At 39.5% G+C, this 19,148-nt stretch overlaps 1 protein-coding gene across 2 annotated transcripts; it reads left to right on the forward strand.

Annotated features, from left to right (window-relative positions):
- The first annotated feature begins 2,210 nt into the window (after positions 1-2,210).
- On the forward strand, positions 2,211-9,049 carry pitx1 (paired-like homeodomain 1). Of its 2 annotated transcripts, XM_046038745.1 has the most exons (4): positions 2,211-2,378; positions 2,479-2,628; positions 3,909-4,111; positions 7,727-9,049. In XM_046038745.1, exons 2-4 carry the CDS (start codon positions 2,484-2,486, stop codon positions 8,273-8,275), a joined length of 897 nt encoding a protein of 298 aa, XP_045894701.1. In that variant the 5' UTR covers positions 2,211-2,378; positions 2,479-2,483; the 3' UTR covers positions 8,276-9,049. The 2 variants fall into 2 exon arrangements, with proteins under 2 accessions (XP_045894701.1, XP_045894700.1); XM_046038744.1 differs by having other exon boundaries at positions 2,211-2,628.
- Positions 9,050-19,148: the final 10,099 nt, after the last annotated feature.

Here is a 19,148-nt window from a genome sequence, read left to right on the forward strand (position 1 = left end):
GCTTGCACAATTGTGTTTTGAAAGCGCCTTCGGGGGTACTTTTCCGGTCGGACGGGGATCTCATGTCAGAAGTCACTATCATACAATGGCCGAAAATGCTCGAGACTGGCGCCGGTGACAGAGTCTCAGACGGTGGCCTGAGCACATTTACATGACATAGGCTACAGGCCGAGCCAGGGCAAGTCAGCAGGTCAGTTGGTCTCATATTGCAGGGGAGACGGAAGCGACGAATCTATAATCAAATAAGTGCGTAAATTTACGTCTGTTATGTTTTGCACTTGGTCAAGTGTCATTGCAAAGAGACATAACAAAACATCGGTCCTTTCCTGATTGGCAATCAAGTCACTCAGACCTGAGATTCATTTTGCTGTTGTGTTTGAACAGTTTGGCAGATTGATTTTTCTGGAGGAAAAATAATTACTGAATTCACGAACATCATTTTGAATAAGAACACATTACCAACTCCATTAGAAAATGTTTGCCTTCATTTGAGTGTACGGAATACAATTTTAAGACTGTCTACAGCAAATGATTAAAACCTGAAACTTTTGAGTATAGTACTACACATGCGCAATCACATTGAAATATCATAACACGCTCACAGAGGTCAATTGTGCGCGCACAACGCTGATGCGTCCAGAAGAGCCTACATTGCGTAAAAAAAACACTAAATTACCGCTTTATTGGATATGAAATAAAATAAAATCCCATCCCGGACTTCCCAAAATGCAACCCTAAACTATAACAGTAAGGCCACACCTAGCGTCACCCTGACTTCAAATAATTGAAACTAAGAGGTTTGGCCTCGTGTTTTGTGTCCATCTGGTGCCGCTGCGTTTTCTAACGGGGTTAAAAATCTCATTTCTACTGCAGCCTGCATGTTTTACTGCAAGTTTTACTCCAGCGCAGCACATAGGTCTACTGAGATCAGCAAGTCAACATCTGGACTGAGCTATGTAGTTCTCCACACAGTCATATGAATGTTCAAAGTGTTACTGTCCATATTAAAAGCGCTTCAAGTCAATGCAAGCTCTGTGCATGCGCGTCAAGGACGACAGATTGTAATCCAGACACCCTGATCTGATATGAAAGATTGATTTAAAATCCACAGCGCTTTTCCCAATTTTATCTAAATCGTACAACAAAACTTGATTGGGTTTGAATTCCAAGTTGCCTGAATGCTTTCAGTCTCCACGGTAAAACAGATAAAAGGCGTAATGCCGCATTTTCATTGATGAAAATGCAACTGGCCTCCACTGGCTGTCATTTGTGCGTCAGCGTCAACAAAAGGGACAGAGCCAACACCATCAGTAGGTTAGGTTATGTGTAATCAGATCATAATAACGGACCATCAATCATAATGGGATTTGCGCTGAAAGGGTGGGCTACAGTAGCTATTGCATAGTTTGGTTTTAAACCGGTGGCTGTTTGGGTAAAGTGTCAAATTGTTGTTCACCTAAGTTGCTTGGGAAACAGCCTGGTGTTGGCCCTACAGCCCAGGTACAGCGTGTGTTAAAGGAACTAGAGCTCAGATCTGCCTGGCTTTTATCAGTCCTGATTGTTTATTTGTGGTGAAACAATGAGCTGATACAGCAACACAGTTTACAGTGCGCGCCATTCGTACACACAATAATCTTCATATTATCGTGCACGTTTTATACTGAGGAAACAGTAACTGGGCTGGCCCGTGTAAAGGTGGCAAATGTTTATTCAGCTCAGTACATATCCGAGATATACATTGTGTTGGTGTTGGAGTGTATGTGTGCACCCAGCTGCGTTGCGCTGGACAAATTTCAAACATGCCTGCACGAATAAAAGGCCTATTTTACTCCTAAAGTGCAAAGCATTGCGCGCTCCCGACAAGTGAAAAAAAGCAAATGAACACTGCAAAAAATGTCTGTGATTACCAGTCAGTCCGATACTGACGAGCGAACAAACTGGTGAGGTATAAACTCACTTGATAGGAATACGAATAAGTTTTCACTCCAACTAAACGTGACTGAAGACATTTACTGATTTACTCTAATAGTACTTTTTTTTGCATTGGTTTTAGCTTGACGTCGGTCAAAATATTTTGTTTAGGTGGATATTTTCTTGCAGCGGGCAGGCTTAGTGGGTGGGACTCGTTCATTTTGGTAAGGTTAAACGCAGCAGATGGGTGGGTCTCTTGTGTGGTTTGGAGAGCCGGATCTTCCTCTCGGTCACAGCAGGGTAGAAGCTTTTCACTGCACCGGAGAGAGGAGAGCGCACCGGGTCGTTGCTGCTGTAGGAGGGAAAGAGGGCTGTGTGATTTCTTTCCTCCAAGTCTTTTTTTTTGGGGTGGAAGAACAAATCTCTGGTGGAAATTCTTCCTGTATGGTTCATCCTCTCATGTCCTGGTGTGTCTGGCAGCGGGGTGGATTTTTAGCTGTTGAGGAAAGCTTTGTGCATTCCAGGATTCACCCCAGTTTCCTCTTTGTACGCATCCTTCTCTTCAAGGTGGGATGAATTTGGACAGAATCGCTGAGGCAGTGAGAGCACCGCCGCCCCGCGACGTGGCCCCCGCGTTTCATTTACCAAGAACTTCAAACAGCAGTCGAGAAACTTTAGAGAACTCAAGCAGCGAGTCTTCAGACACAGAATTGGCAGGTACACAGTCAGAGTGCTTTTAGCAACTCGATTCCTTCTTCTGAGTGCACTAACAGTTTATTTTACGTCTCCATAAGTCCGTTTACGGTGGGCTGTCACAGAGACATCCCGGCAGTTTAACACTACGGAAAAAGGAGACAATATTATAGTTAACTTGTATGTCCCAATGTTTGCTTATTCTCACTGCAATGACTATTTATTTCCGTGTGTTACGGTGCAACATGCTCATGGATAATACACCAAAACCCATTTCCAGTAAATACATTGGTCCATTTCTAATCTCCAGTTTAATGCGCATAAATGCAGCTGAACAGGGGGAATAATCCAGTTTTGGTGCAGTTACACCCCATTTTTGTTTATTGCGCTGGCTGAACCAAACATTTGGCAGGATCCCGAGGTCTGTCAGGGAAAAATGTGCAGAACAGCCTGGCCTGCTGTCAGTAAATGCATTAAAACAAACTATAAATATTGGGCCCGTCCACCCGTCTAAACTGAAAGCCAGAAGGTCTGTATTAACAATTCTTGGATAAGCTTTTTGTTCTTCAACTTTGCCACATTATATAAAAAAAAAAAAAAAAAAAAAAAAAAAAAAAAACAGGGCTCGTTCTTCTGTCTCAGTCCACATGAGGAGGATATTGCAAATAAGGATGAATGTCATTTATGTCTCATTTCCTTTGTTGAAATAATTTATGGGGCTTGAATTAAAAATGATGCGGTGACTTTAAATCTTAAGCCGCATTTTATTTTTGGCAAACATTCAAGAGATGATTCCCTTTTTGTGATTAACCTTTGCACGTGTTGACCCTGCAGTTTAATGAGGCAATCTTGTTAGGACACGAATAGGAGATAGCAGTTGGGAGATAAGGGTGCATGGGCAGACCTCGTCGTAAATAAAGTAATTTTGATCTGTCAACGTAAAGCAGTCGCATCTAAGTGTGTTTGAAAGAATCGATACAAAACTCCTAGACATGTTTGTAAATATTTAGCTTTAACCTGTCACTTCTCTTCTTAGGCTTATTTTTTATGAACAACATTGTATACAATTTATTTAGAGCTTTGGTTTTGCTTATTTCATGCTGACAGGCCTTTTCTGTTGTAGTTGACCAAAAGCTGTAGTTCTTTTTGCGGTTTTACCGGTGCACTTTATTTCAGCCTGAAACGTTTGACCGTTAAGGTGCAAATACTAACTTCTTCAGCGCGGATAATGTCCCTTTTGCATGCAATTCAAAGTTCCCTATAGCTGTAGTTTACAGCAATTTCACCCAGATTGTCATCCACAGAAAAGGAGAGGAGCGCTGAACACAGGAGTGATGACGGGAACGCGGACGATCCAAAGAAGAAGAAGCAGCGGCGGCAGCGGACTCACTTCACCAGCCAGCAGCTGCAGGAGCTGGAAGCCACTTTCCAGAGGAACCGCTACCCGGATATGAGCACCAGGGAGGAAATCGCCGTGTGGACCAACCTGACCGAGGCTAGAGTCCGGGTAAGCCGGTGTGGCCAATCAGTAGAGTCTAACCCTAACTCCAATCCTGACCGATTTGCACGCACAGAATCGCTAAGTAGCACATCTCCATAAGTACATGGAACACCGCCCGTGCGTAAATGTGCGTAAAGACGACCTGACAAATAAATTAGAGCATTGTTGGGGGGTGGTTCTTTTGGCTGAGAGCCTACATAAATAAAATAATTCCAACACACATGAATAGTTTTTGAGAAATAATGAAATGACAATTTAAAAAAGGGGGATAAATAATAAATAATAAATTAAAATATAAATAATAAATATATATATAAAAATTGATGTCCCGGCATTTATATTTCATATCAGGACAAGACTATAACATCCAGTCGACTTTTTCGTGTGCTCTTACTGAATAAAAGCGTGAAAACCCTTTAAACAGACTTCATATAAATGACTCCAGTGACTTTAAACAACTCAGTTGGAAACTAGATGTGTGATAATTCAGAGACACGCTTAAAAAATCCGTTGACAAAAAACTGGGAGATTTTCAAGTCTGTAGCGTTAACAGATATTAAACTGCAGTCATCCCTGACTGTCAGCGACGGTGTATCCAAAAAGTAAGCCTTCCATTATTAAAACACGTGCTTAATTCTGAAAAATTGTCAGCTGCATTTCTGACACAAGCAGGACTAAAAGTGCACGTTTTAAAACGCATGCTCCTGTTGCCATAATTCATGTCGAAAATTTTGCGGAAAAGCTGTCTTTAACTATTTGAATCTGTTGAAAATGACATGCCCTTTTTGAAGGTGTATCCGCGCTGTTAATGGACCCAATAGGGGATTTGTCTTTTGATGACATCACCACCAGTCTGGACCCTTTATTTGTCCCCGTGGAGGAGACTGCTCCTGCAGCCAAATCTACCTGGAGCTGTGCAATTAATACGAACAGCATGTGGTTTTATTTATTCAGGGAGGATGTTTTTAGCATCAGGTCGATACAATCTGATTTGAACAATATCTCCTTGAACCAACTTTAATCATAATAACAATAAGATTTAATTTCTTATAGGGCCCCTTGAAGTAGAATATAGCTGACACAATATATTGCTTTTTACTCTTGGTGACAAAAAATTGGACTCGTCACTATGGGCAGTTTTTACACACATTCATACTAGCTGCTTTTTCGAAGGACAATCGTGGAAGAAAGAAGCGCGCGTAAAACACAAAACAATCGCACTTGGTTTTCATTTACAGCAACTGGCGCCTGTCGGCCCGTCTTTGCAAAATCCAACGTCTCAGATTGCATAAAAAAGTGCGCGCAGTTATTTAAAGTGCGGGGGGAAGTAAAAAGAGTCTCAGAACAAGTTTAGAGTGCTGGATTTTTCATTTCTGGAGGGTGAATGTCAAACAGTGCAGCCTTTTATTTTAGCAGAAAAAAAGAAAACATTGTAAAGACGGCGTGGCGTGGCATGACACGATGCAGCCTGAATATTCCTGATTCATTTCTGAGCATTTAATAAAACGTTTTGACATTTTAAAGTGTTTGGACTTGACCTGTTAGGGCTATCGGTGTTAAATCTTGACAGATAATATGTGGAGATTGACTGATGTTTGCGGGCTCCACTATTTTGAGTGCTACGATTCTTTAATTATCTCTAATGAGTCATGCTTGTTAACATGACATTAGAACCTAAAGTGTGTATGTTTTTTTTTTTACTCGGTGCAGGAAGCTGAAAGCTCTCAGGAGTCGAGGCGGTGCTGTGAAATGCAGCCTGCGTGTTTCCTCCGCAGCTCTCTGTCACATCGCTCAAGTCTTTGTGGACAATTTGTCCGCAGCACCCTGTTCCCTGCACTGCTAGAAATAGCCTCCACGAGCCCGTCTGATGATACCACTTGTAAACTGTTTCTACTATGAATTAAAAATGACTTGCAGAGTGCCGACTAACGGATATTTGTCAGGTTTCGATAAGGCGTGAGGATATCCAGAGGCACGTTTCTGATTCATTTACGGTCACCTCCATGTCGTAGACTTGTTGCTTTTACTTTGGGCAGTCTGACCTACATAGGCTACACACACACACACACACACACACACACACACACACCATTAACTTCACCCGCATACAACAGAAATGAGCTTAATTTCATTACTAGACAAGATGTAGGCCTTCTACAAATATATACTCTGACTCATTACTATAAACACATCATTGGCTCTAGCTTAAGTCAAAACATTTATTGTAAGCTGTTACTATTGTTTCATTTAAATTAGGTCATTAATAAACTGCAAAAGGCATATATTTCGTTTACATTTTGGACACGTATTTTTTTTTTCTAAACTGTCATGACAGGAATTATTGCAGAATTTTCAAACAAAGTCTTTAATATTTAAAATTAAAATATTATTTCTAAACCGAATATTTAGACCTAATTGAAAAACAAATTTAAGATTTTTTTATATGTAATGACTGTGGACAAGTTGGCCATTTAAACATGTTTCTATACTTTTGCACTCACTAGAGTTCAGTTAACACTTCTTGCGCAAATAACTAAACACAACTCTAAATAATAAATAAATGCAGCTTAAAGAAATAAGGCTTTAATAAAAAGCCAATTCTAGTAGTAAGTAAAAGCAGTTTGGAATTAAGAGTATGTCACTGTTTCACCTTCTACAGTTATATTTTGATTTCCAAGACTTGGTTTTTACTCAATGTGATTTGGGGAAAATTAATAAATCTTACTTGAATTTGAAGGTTGACACTGCCAGACTATGGGGCAGCAGCAGCTGCTTCTCTAAATTTAAATATGGGTCCATGCAGCAAATTGGACTAATTGAGTATTTTAGTAGGAAAAGACAACAACTTCAATTTGATGGGTGGGGGGGGGGGGGGCGCATAACAGCTCTAATACAAATCCCCATGTCAAGACTTGGGCACTCAAAGACTGAGGATGGATTTTACTTGAAAATGGGTTATTTTCTATATTTCTATATTTTTTTGATCATATAAAAATATATAAATGTATCAAGCCTAACTGAAAAGTTTGACCATGACACAAATAGGCCTTTTGTGTGTTTTTTTTTTTTTTTTTTCTCAAATGAGGATAATTGAAAATACAGTCTAGGCCTTTTTAGCTGTGTTTACAGACTGTTGTAAACAAATATTTAGACATCTGGGGAACATTAAACAGATGTCCTATTAAGAAATGCCAATCAATACAAAGCAGCTTCAAATGTAGAAATTTGCTGTAGGGTTTTTGAGTGCACCTTTTAAAATATTTAACCCCAAGAAATTATACTATGCAATTGGAGTAACATTCAAAGACCATTCATTTAGATTTTTGTTTATAAATAGCAAACACTGTTGTATTTGTATGTGTGTGTTCTGTGGCCTAAACACCAACACCCCCTGAAGTCAGCAGCACTTTGGAGCCCCCTAAAAGTTCACTTAAAAATAGCCTATGATATTAAGAAGAAACTGGTTCGTAATGGAAAGCTGGACAACATATTATAGCCTACTGCCTGCCTTTGAGATGTAACACATAGGAGGGGGAAAAAATCTCGCTCATTCCTCAGGTGACTGCTCCACACTATTCTGCAGTTCATGTCCACAGTACTAACAGCGTGTGTCTTCTCCAGGTGTGGTTCAAAAACCGCCGGGCTAAATGGAGGAAGCGGGAGCGGAACCAGCAAATGGACCTGTGCAAGAACAGCTACCTGCCGCAGTTCAGCGGCCTCATGCAGCCCTATGACGACATGTACCCGGCCTACACCTACAACAACTGGACCAACAAGGGCCTCACCCCGGCGCCGCTGTCTACCAAGAACTTCACATTCTTCAACTCCATGAGCCCCCTCACCTCGCAGTCCATGTTCTCGGCGCCAAACTCAATCTCCTCCATGACCATGGCCTCCGGGATGGGCCACTCCGCCGTGCCGGGCATGCCCACCCCGGGCCTCAATAACATCAGCAACCTGAACGGGATCGGCACGTCCAGCATCAACTCGGCCATGTCATCGCCCGCGTGTCCGTACGGGCCTCCCGGCTCTCCCTACAGCGTTTACCGGGACACTTGCAACTCCAGCCTGGCCACCCTCAGACTCAAATCCAAACAGCATCCAACTTTTGGATACAGCGGCCTGCAGAGCCCCGGCTCGAGCCTGAACGCCTGTCAATACAACAGCTGACGGGCCAAAAGGCCTGAATTTCAAATATAAATAAATATATATGTGATGAATGGACACGGTGTCAGAGCTTGGGCTACCTGCGGATGGGGGGAAAAAAAAAATCAAAGACAACTAAACTGGATTAGTTGCAGTCATTTTTCAAAAAAAAAAAGAGGATAAATGGATTATGCGGGTTATTTGTGTTTACCAATGAACTTGCACAGCAATTGAAATGTCCAAGTTTTTTGGAATTTTTTTTTTTTTAAATGATGAAGACGTGTTACATTGCTGCACTGTAAATATATAAATGTAAATATATACAGGCCTAACATATAAAATAGACGATGGGATTTTTTTTTTCTTTTTTGTGCTTGCTTGCTTTTGAAGACTGGGAGGGTGGGGGGTTGTTCTCGACCAAAACAAGAATTTGCAAGAAAAAATAAAGTGTCGAGCATATCATAAATCCAGACTCAAGGAAAAAAAAAAAGAAATATAGCCCATACTGTACATATTTTATACCGCTTCTGTGTGCTTTTTATTTACCGCTATGCAGGGTGCCACCGGCCCGTTTGACTCATGACGCCTCCCGTTCAGTGACTTTACTTTGAAATGTTTCATTTTGTTTACTGAAATAGAAAACCCCGCATGTTTAACTTGGGTGCAACGTGTTTTGTACGATAATGTAAGACTTTGCAGAAGTAAGTTCATTAGCCTAAACTGTGTACAAAAAGGTGATTGAACGTCCCCATGTGTTTATGGTAACATGTTTGTTTGAATAAACTCCAGGAAAAGAGAGGTTTATTTCAAGTATGTTTCAGAGGAGGCTCTTTTTAACGAGAGGAGCCGCAGTGGTCCAAATTCAAAAGAGGAGCAAAATGCATAGGCCTAACTTGGCTAAATATTCTCTGCTTTCTAATTGATCCTCTCAGTTTAAAAGGATTACCTCAGCAATATGAAGATTTTTAAGGATTAATTGGACTAGCCAGTAGTTATGTGGGCCTTAACCATGATATATTTTTTTCCTTTTGTTCATTTTGAAGCTTATTGCTGCATTATTGCCCCCTTTTCCACCTACATCAAATTACACTTGGAGGGAAATAAGTCCACTGGAATTTATACGCCTCTTGCAAACTTCCAGACCCTAATATTCATATTCCTCTAGGAATTACAAGGGTCGTTGTCCAAAGCCTTACTTAATATTATGGGCGACTGTTATTTGGTGAGTATGATAATCACCTAATGTCATCGCTCAGTGCAGAAAGTAGTCCCAAGTCCGCCTCTGATGCGTTTTATTTTATATTAGGTCTAAATAGATGAAGCTGACTATTTATGTGATCTTTGCTCTTACTAACGATTAGATTGATCACTCAGACTGCGGTCTGGCAGGCAGACTCACCTTTCTATGGGCCTAACTGCCTGGCATTTTTTAGGAGCATATATTGTGTGTGTGGTTCAGTGCTGTGTGTCAGCCTCAGATGATTACATCCCACCTGCATATATTACACTAAACACAATTTTGAAAAAAAAAAGTATCTTATGTTAGTTGACGACAATTATTTTTTTATAAATAATATACAAAACTCTGAAAAAAGTTTCTATTGTCTCAAAATGCCAACTGCATTAGCCATTCTTCGGCGACAATCCCGCGCACGTTTGTCCAAGTGCAAGCAAAATGAAATCAATCAATACCATATCTTGTTTTCTGACACCTGTAGAAATCCCCATATCTATATTACTCACAGTCAGGCTGATATTAGTGCGTAGCACTAACGATTGTGTGCTTTAACCGATAGTGCTCTGTGAAGGGAGGATATTAGGATTAGAGGCAACACTTTAATAAACCATCAAATGTGAAACAGGCTTCTAATGACTAATAAAACAGCTTACGATTCCTGAAGAATTATTAAATTATTTATTTAGACCTACAGTGTTATAAGTCAACAGACTATGTAAACCATTGTCTATTGGCAAAACATTTTTTTAAATCCCTATCCTGGTGACCTGAACAGTGTGCTTCACGTTTTGCTCCTTTTACAATCTAAATTACTCAAGAGCTTATAGTTCAGATAGGCTACGTGTTTGCCATTTTAATTTTCTACACTAATATTTCTCTGTTTGTTAAAAGTGAGTCTTGACCTCATGGTGCTTCCCTATAAAGTCCTATAAAATATACACTATCTGAAGTGTGACACTCTAAAGTAAGTTTTAACAGTTTATTGTTGACCTTTGGTGGCTTTTTGGTAATTATTCTCTGATTGTAGCTCTATAATATTTTATCTTAACTATTTAAAGTGAGGTTATTTTGACCTTAAGGTGTCTTTTTGGAAAATATATCTTCTATAACAGTCCTGTAATATATTACCTTGACAGTGTTGTCTGACACTTTAAAGTCAGTTTTCCTGATAATATGGGTTTTTTTGGTATTTTTTCAAGCTCCTCAATATTCCACTAATATTTTTTGTGTCTGCACTCAAAAGCGAGTTCATGTTGACCGTTGACCTTAAGGTGCCTATTTGGAAAATGTCTCCTACAGTGACCACAATATTACTTAGGCTAATAATTAGCTATATAAAATTTCACCTTTACATTTAGTGTGTCTGACACTCAAATGAGTTTCTCTCTTATAATGGCTCTGTAATATTCCTACAATATTTTACTTTAATATGTGCGTAAATGTGAGTTTGTGACACACACAAAAGCCAGTTTGTTGACCTTAATGTTCCTTTTCGAAAAATGTATTCTCCTATAGTGGCTCTATAATATTTCCTGACCTTATGGTGTCTTTTTCGTAATTATCTTCCTTTATTCCCTCAATAGTATTCCATTAATATTTTATCCTGACTTGTAGTGTGTCTGTGATGCTCAGAAGTGAGTTTATGTTAAACCTAAGGTTTTTCTCTATATTTTACCATATTGTTTCTGACACTCAAGTTAGTCTCTTGATATCCGGGTGCTTTGTTAGTGAATTTTACTCCTATTGTGGCTCTAAAATATCACTTAAGGGGAGTTTATCCAAAACGTAGGTGCGTTTTGGTGATTTTATCTCCCAAAAACAGTTACAACTTTATCATATAATATTTTAACTTCTATTCACTGTTTCTGTGTCTTTCTCTAACTCTGTCACAGGGTTACTGAAGCTTTTTGTCGCTGAGGTTTACCATTCATAACAAGTCACAACAGTAACATCAGCAGCGCGCGCCGCTTCAAATTCTTTCTTTGGGCGCGCCCGTATGCACGTAGGTGCAGACGTTTACTCAGGGCAGGCATGCGCATTGGCTCTAAGTATTCACTTTGATTTGAAAATGTTTGACAAGGGGACAAAGCGCACTCCAGGCTCATAGTGATTCGTAACAAAAACAAAGCGCCCATGCGGTCATAAATGGTATCCATAATACCTGTTTCTAGTTGTAAATAAGACCGCGCCAACGGGTCTGAACCTGGAGGGCAAAGTTCAACACGCCGCTTTATAGCCGGTAAATATTTGAACTAGTGTTTCTAAGTCCCATTACATTTTTAGACATTCGTAGATTATAATATGGGACACATGTAACCCTGTGGGTTATTTTGGTGAACCTGTGCATGTCTGTGTGTTCACGAGTAGCCTACAAATCAGGATTAGCTATTTCTTTCATATAAAAAATAGCCTAATTAGGCTAATTGAACACGGTTCACGGTGTTCTGGCATTCACTTGGAAAAACAGTTAGGCTAATTGAGGAAATAATGAGCAGATTAATCATGAATGAAAACAATTGTTAGTTGCATCCCCCACAACTTAATGGGACAGCATCAAGTAGGAGACCTGTAGCCAAACTGAACTCAACATGTTCAGTTCACAATCACTGTAAATTTGCAATGAAAAATAAAGACAGCATTGATAATAAATTATGCAGGACTTTAAAATATCATCACATAGGCCTACCTTTTCTGATTAGTCAGATAAGTCAAGAACGCAACAACAAACATCATAATGTGTCATTGTGTACTTTTACTTTGAATATGTAAATAACAAGACTGGCTTTCCATGAGGCCCCTTTAGAATTCAACTGTGCTGCTCCTGGCCACGTCAGTGTACCAAGGGAAAAACGAATTACCACCGACCCAAAAAGACTTTTATTTTTATTTTCACTGTGCTCATATGTTGCAGATTCCTTACCAAGCTGTTTATGATCAATCAAATTACAGCAAATATAGACTATACACTAACAAACTCTGACATTGCTATGAGGGCGTTAGGTGTTGGGGTCAATAGGGGCCCAGCAGCATTTTGGTTTTGGCCTGGAGCCCCCTAAGAGGTTAACGTGGCATTGGCTGAGGTTATACTGTAGAGGTCTATGAAGGAATAGTGGTAAAGAAACCAAGAGACTAGAGTCAAATAGTATTTGCAGATATGCTTAATAGTTGCGTAAAGGAGGCAGCACTCATCCTCCTTTTCAAAAATGTTAGTGTTTGACAGGCAACACCACCATGAAAGTCAGATAGTATTATTTGAAGCTATTTGCATGTCACTATACCTTCTGTGACTGATATCTGAATAGTCTCTACAACCCAGTCCATCTGGTATACCCTAATTAACAAAACAAGCCGAGGCCTTCCCTCAGCTATGAATACAATGCTGACCAGCTTCTTTTAGTTTTTTGCTGTTGCTGCCGCCAACAGGTCCCCGCAGCAGCTCATCTGATCCTGAAACCTGCACTGCAGCTGCTGCATCCTATAAACACATCCCTGTTTAGATCCAAACCTGTAGTTTATTCAGAAGCACTGCTTAGACTCTATAATATAACAATACTGACCCTGTAATAAACAATAGCAGCAGTGGTCTATTAGGACACGGCAGCACCAGTCTTCATCTCTTTTAATGAGTGACTTTTTCTCTCTGGGCGTAGGGCAGCTGCTGCACCCCAAAAACAAGACAGCAGTACACACAAATCAGGTGTAGTCATGAACTTTATATTACTGCTGGGCATTTTCTAGACTATACCGTGGGTTTTGAGCATTATGAATGTGTTTCCAGGAAGCCATTAGCTTCTATTCATTTTAATATGGTATGAAGATCAAATACCTGAGATGTGCGTGAGATGGGTCATCCATCACAATGAACATCTTGTCTGCTTTTATTATCAGCAAAGTTACTGTGTTGTAAAGCAGTGCAGACCTTCCAATTAATCTATAAAAAGTAGACACTCATTGTGATAGATGACTTATTTATAGGCCCATTTCAAGAGTGTTTCAAGTCTCTGCAGGTTGATTTTGATACCATACTAAAATCGAAAACTAACAGCTGCTTGGAGCGGAGGAAAAACACTTTCAGTCCAAAACACTTTGGCATGATTTGAAAAAACATAGGCAGTGATATAAAATGTACATTATTAGTAAATGTTGTTAAATTTGCTGTATGGTCCTTTACCGCTACACAGTGTAGTCATTGAGGACAAAATCCATCTTTTTAAGCATTAAGTGGAGGTTTTTCAAATCTTTCTTGCAAAGAACAACACACCTTCACAAGAAAGTGAACCAACAGGCTGAATCCTGAATTGCTGCTCACATTTGATTGCTTTTGGATTACTGTTGCCATGAAACTCACAACATCACAAACAGTAACTCAAGATGTTGCATGTTCTGCTCATTTCAAAAACACATTTGGGGTTATCGTATCTCATTTTTTCAGTTTTGACTGAACAGAGGCATTTTCAAAGCACATACCACTTAAAGTCACAGTTTGGCTTTCTGTCTGGTGTGCTATTGTGGTGCAAGCTAACCGCGGGTCAGCCAATGTGTCAAGATAACTGCCACAAGTGAGTGACGGACCAATACTGACTTAAATGTTCGAATATAAGTACCATGAACCACAGATCACATGTCTCTGAATTCATTTGTACACAGCCCTGACTCTGTAATGGGACTCACACTGAGCCACACAACATTATTACAGCTGTTCTAGCCATTTGTATGTCAGGTAAAGTTAAATGACTTCCCCATGAATGCTGGCCCTGGGACCGTCTCGTCCTCTCTGCATGTTAGCTTCACAGCAGTAACTGTAGCGACAGTTTGCTAACCCACAACTTAGCTAACGTTAGTCACATTATTGCTGTGACGTTTTTCACTCTATTTCGTGTCACAAACTGGCTCAGGAAATGTGAGAAGGAAGGAGTCCATGTAAGCTACTTACTTAAAACAAGTGTAATTTATTCAACTAAAGTAAACACATGTTAACAATGAGGTGTGGAAAGCAGCATTATCAACAATATAAGCAATGCATGATGTGTGGCATATGTACTGTATAGGTGTTGTGGCGTAAAAGAAGGTGCCACATTGTAGATTTAAGCTTTTAGAAAGGAGGGACAGAACTGAAAACATGGGCCAGCTTTTATGGCCCAAGGGCTCAATCAGCTGACAACCCTCCCAAGTTAGCCAACTGCCCGCTGAGGTTGGCCAGGACAACCTCCAAGACAGTGGGAGGAGTGTCGCAAGGTATTTGTCCTGGTATTGGGTTTCTCCAGAAATTGAATACCCCACATTTAGTTCTGATTGTGGATTTATGCTACAGCACACAACAATAGTTGTGTAACCCCCTCTGCACAAAGCTAGGTCCATAAAGAAATAATTCATGGTCATCTATTGGAAAATCTTCGCAGAGACTATTCTAGCAGTACATTAATGACTGTAGTGTTGGAATGCAGTAATGTTTGTGTGTCCAAATACTTTCTTCAGTTTTGGCCATATAGTAATATTAATATTATACTAGAAAAGCCATCACCTAAGTAGCTTACTTCTTACTAACCTGTATGCACATAAAAGGATGCTTTGCAATTAAGTGATCTTTACCAGACTACTTTTGCTGAGTTTGGTGTGTTTAGTAAGCACCCCCAACTAAAACTAATGCAGTCTAATACAGCAGTCCTGAATTACAACCTAGGTTATAATGTTCAGTTTTATAGGTGTAGAGTCAACTGATCATTTGTGTGTCACACCAAGCTCCATTTACAAATCTAGCAATTTATAGTGGTTAACTTTATTGGCAGACTTACAACCCTTGTAGCACAATACTTCAAGATTTCACCAAATTAAAGAGACTTTTTTTTCAATTTAGTATTAAATGAATTCACAATGCAGTTCTAATTTCAGTGGAATCTCTACCCTTAGATGAAGTGTGTAATGATGCTCGGAGAGAAAAGAGAACGGAGCACATAATGGATAAGATGAGCATAGCCAACCCAAAATGTCAGGGCAAAAAAAGTCTCAACCTCACAACCCTTACATTTGACAGAAACCCTCATGGTGTTATGTTAAGATAATCTATAACCTTCTCATTTACAGTATGATTCAGTGCCTCACATGGTAAGCACAGGTATCAACCTTGCAATTGCAACCTATGTTACAACAGCATACTTGACAGGGGGGAAAAAAAGAAAAACAGCAACAAAACTTACCAGCAATACATTATATTAGTATAAATTTCTAAGTCACTGCTACTTTGGCTGCTGATGCATTTAACACATTTCTAGTTGTGACGTGTGAGTATTTAATTGCAGATAAGGGGTGATGGAGATTCTCCTCCATTTCATAGTGTTACATTTAATGCTGTGTGTGTAGTAATGTCTGTTCAAGAGCCAAAATCAAAGTTACACAAAGTGCTTGTATCACAACCAGGCATGTGTGCAGTCTACTGTTTGATAGTACTGTTAACACACTTGCAACGCTGTCTTACCTTTGTTACTAATCTTCTTTCTGTTCTTCATATCTATTTATACTTCCTGATTCTACCATGTTTGAAAGGGTGGGGAAGAGCATATGTCTGTTTTTGATGAAAGGTGTATTTATGATACCGTTGGTTACATATAACTTTGGCACTGCACTGTACTTCATTTGTGAACAAAACCATATAAATTGTAAATATCCATGGGGCCAGATTGTCTATATATATGCGTATGGTGAACTCCTCTACTATTGGTGTAGTCCACTCCTTAGTTACTTGTAGGGTATATAAGGGGTGGTTGTGTGAGGTGCTGTGTGTGGGGGATTGTGCTATACTCCAGTCCAGTAGATGGCGGTAATGAATTTATAAGCTGGTTTACCAATTGCCAATAAAAAAAGACGACGATGTGGCACAATTTGTGTCAGCCTTTACAAGCATTAAAAACATTTTAATTACGTTGCATTGGATGGCATGTTTGATCATTGCACTATAATTTAGATTGAATTAACTCCCACGTTTACCTTCCTGCTGCCAGAAACACCCACTTTACAGTCTATGACTAGAACCTTAATTGTGTATCAATCCATAACTTGAAATAGTTCAAATGCACTATTTATTCCATTTAAGTAACTTCAGCTACAGTGCCCAGCTGTTTTAATAAATTACTAGGCCTTTTTTAGAAATGAAAGTACGTATTTGTGACCCATTTTTAAAGATTTACATCATCAGTAGGAACCAATAGGCTTCAGGCTGAGAGCCACAGACACAGTGGGGAAGTCTGAATATGTTGAGAGATGTACTAACGAGGGCTGGGCAACGATTAAAAATTTTAATCACGATAAATCGCATGATTTTCTACGATTAATCGCAGAATTGAATAATGAATTCTAAAGTAGTGGATTGCGCACTTTAAATTTAAATTTACTTCTACATACACAAGTGCAATAACATGTGGTTTGCAAACAATTTAAATAAATAATGTGCTTTTTACCAGAAGTACTCCCTTTACACAGTAACAATAAAATATTTCTCGTAAATCTCAACTTAAACATTAATGTAATTAAATCAAATATAAAACCAAAGCAATTTGTCACTGCCAGGGCATTATCTTTTATAGCTTGTTAAAACAAGTCCAGAGCCACGATCATAACATCAAAACAGGCACCTTCTGAGCAGCAGGTTAACTATATAAATCTGTTTTCTTGGGTTTTTTTCTGAACAGGTATCAGCAGAAAATATTTATTTTTTATTTGTTTATTTGAAAAGATCAACATTCAAAGCAAATGTAAGCGTACCCGAGTTAGCCACAAGCTAGTTTTCATCGGCAGACCCCTTGCCAGATGTTATTAGGCATCTTAAAAACTGTTATAATACAATAAAATATATTTTTCTTATCAGGGAGCAGCATAAACAGTCTATGTTCATTAGTGTCCCTGTTAGAGTGAGGTGAAGTGCTAGCCTCACGTACACGCCCGTCCACTGCCGAACTTGAACTTTTTGTGCGCGCCGCGGAGCACAAAACATTAGAAGAGAGACTGATGCTCGTTGTTTGTGAGTTCGTAGAATGTTTTACTGTTTACTAAATAGGACATCAACAGGAGGGAATTCGCATGGCAGAGCATCCCCGCAAAACTAGATAAAGTCCTATCAGGTAAAGTTATCTATAATTTAACGTAAGTTAAATAGGCTACAGCTGTGTAGCGCACAGAATCCGTTGCCATGGTTACTCTCCATAGAGTGCCCGCCATTTACTCGCAGAACGCTTGTCTCCTTGTCTGTTCACCTGAGGAGCGCAGAGTGCTTGTCTTGCTTTTGTTTATCTCTTTCTCCCTCCGCTGCTTGTTTGGGTGGGTGATTTGCAGGCTGATCAATATCTCACCCCTCCTGTGACCCATGGTTTGACTGTATGTGTATTCAGAGCCAGTGAGCAACAGACTCTCAAAATAATAATAAATAAAAACTGCATTAACAAGCCTAATTGTCAGCGTTAATTAATTAATGTGTTAACACAATAATGCATTAACATGCCCAGCCCTAGTACTAACACATTGTTGTTGTTTTTTCATGGAATTTGTTGACAAATGGCAAAATTATAGAATCTCCAAGTATGAAACAGGTGTGATGCTTTTCAGTGCGTCTTCCGTACTGGACCTGCCATGGTGAGTTGCATATAAAGGTTCAGTGTGTAAGTTTTAGAGGCTGTCTAGTGGTGAGGGTTGCAAATTGCAACCAGTGGTTCACGGTGCATTCACATGCTCCTTGGATGGTCCCATTTCCTGAGTTGTGAAGTCGTTCTTCCAACTTGAGTGTGTGTCCATGTGCTCTTAAGTCGGAATGTGGAATCAACATGGATGCTACTCAGGGCCGTGCAGAGACCTTTGGAAGGGCAGGTGCTCAAAGTATAACAGGGGCACATGGAACAAGGATTTAAATAGGGATGTTCTCAAAATATCGATACAGAAATATATTGTTATGTATTCCTTGATTATATGCGTATACAGATGCTTCCGTATCGATACATCAACAAATGCTGTGCCACAGTTTTGAAAAAGAAACACAGGAAATACCCAGATCTAGGTTTAAAACATGGTGGTCTGACATCACTTACAGGGAACAGTTGCTGTTGAGGGGTTGCTGGGGATGTTGCTGCTGCTGCTTTGTTGCTGCTGATACTACTGGAAGTGATCTGTAACTAGAGATATTATAACAAACATAGGATATATATTAGCTGATGAAACAAATATGTGACAAGATGTAAAGATTACTGACAGTATTTGGGACTGGCTCACTATGACTGACCTGCTGTAGTGCTGCAGCCGCTGCCAAGGCTGGCTGCTATGAGAAAATAAGAGGGAGATGCTCGCAGAATACTGCGCACCAAGAGCCGCAGGTAGAGGACATACCATACATTTCATACCTTTGTCTGAAATCTATATAGGGCCATTTCTTCTTCATTCTTTACTGTTCTGATTTAAATGATCGTTTTAAAAAGGGCTGATAAGTAGGCTATAATTAAATAGATTAATAATAGATAATTAATTACATTAAAGTAATAAACCTGTTTTACCAAAGTTGTTATAATTATTTTAAGGCACACTACGTTTTTTTATTAAGTTATTGTAATAATCCTAGTTCAAGTGAAAGGTTTTTAATCAAATGACATAAAAAATACAATACCTCGCGACGCCCGTGAAACTTTT

This window comes from Micropterus dolomieu, linkage group LG23 (genome assembly GCF_021292245.1).
Source record: "Micropterus dolomieu isolate WLL.071019.BEF.003 ecotype Adirondacks linkage group LG23, ASM2129224v1, whole genome shotgun sequence".
Classification (NCBI taxonomy): domain Eukaryota; kingdom Metazoa; phylum Chordata; class Actinopteri; order Centrarchiformes; family Centrarchidae; genus Micropterus; species Micropterus dolomieu.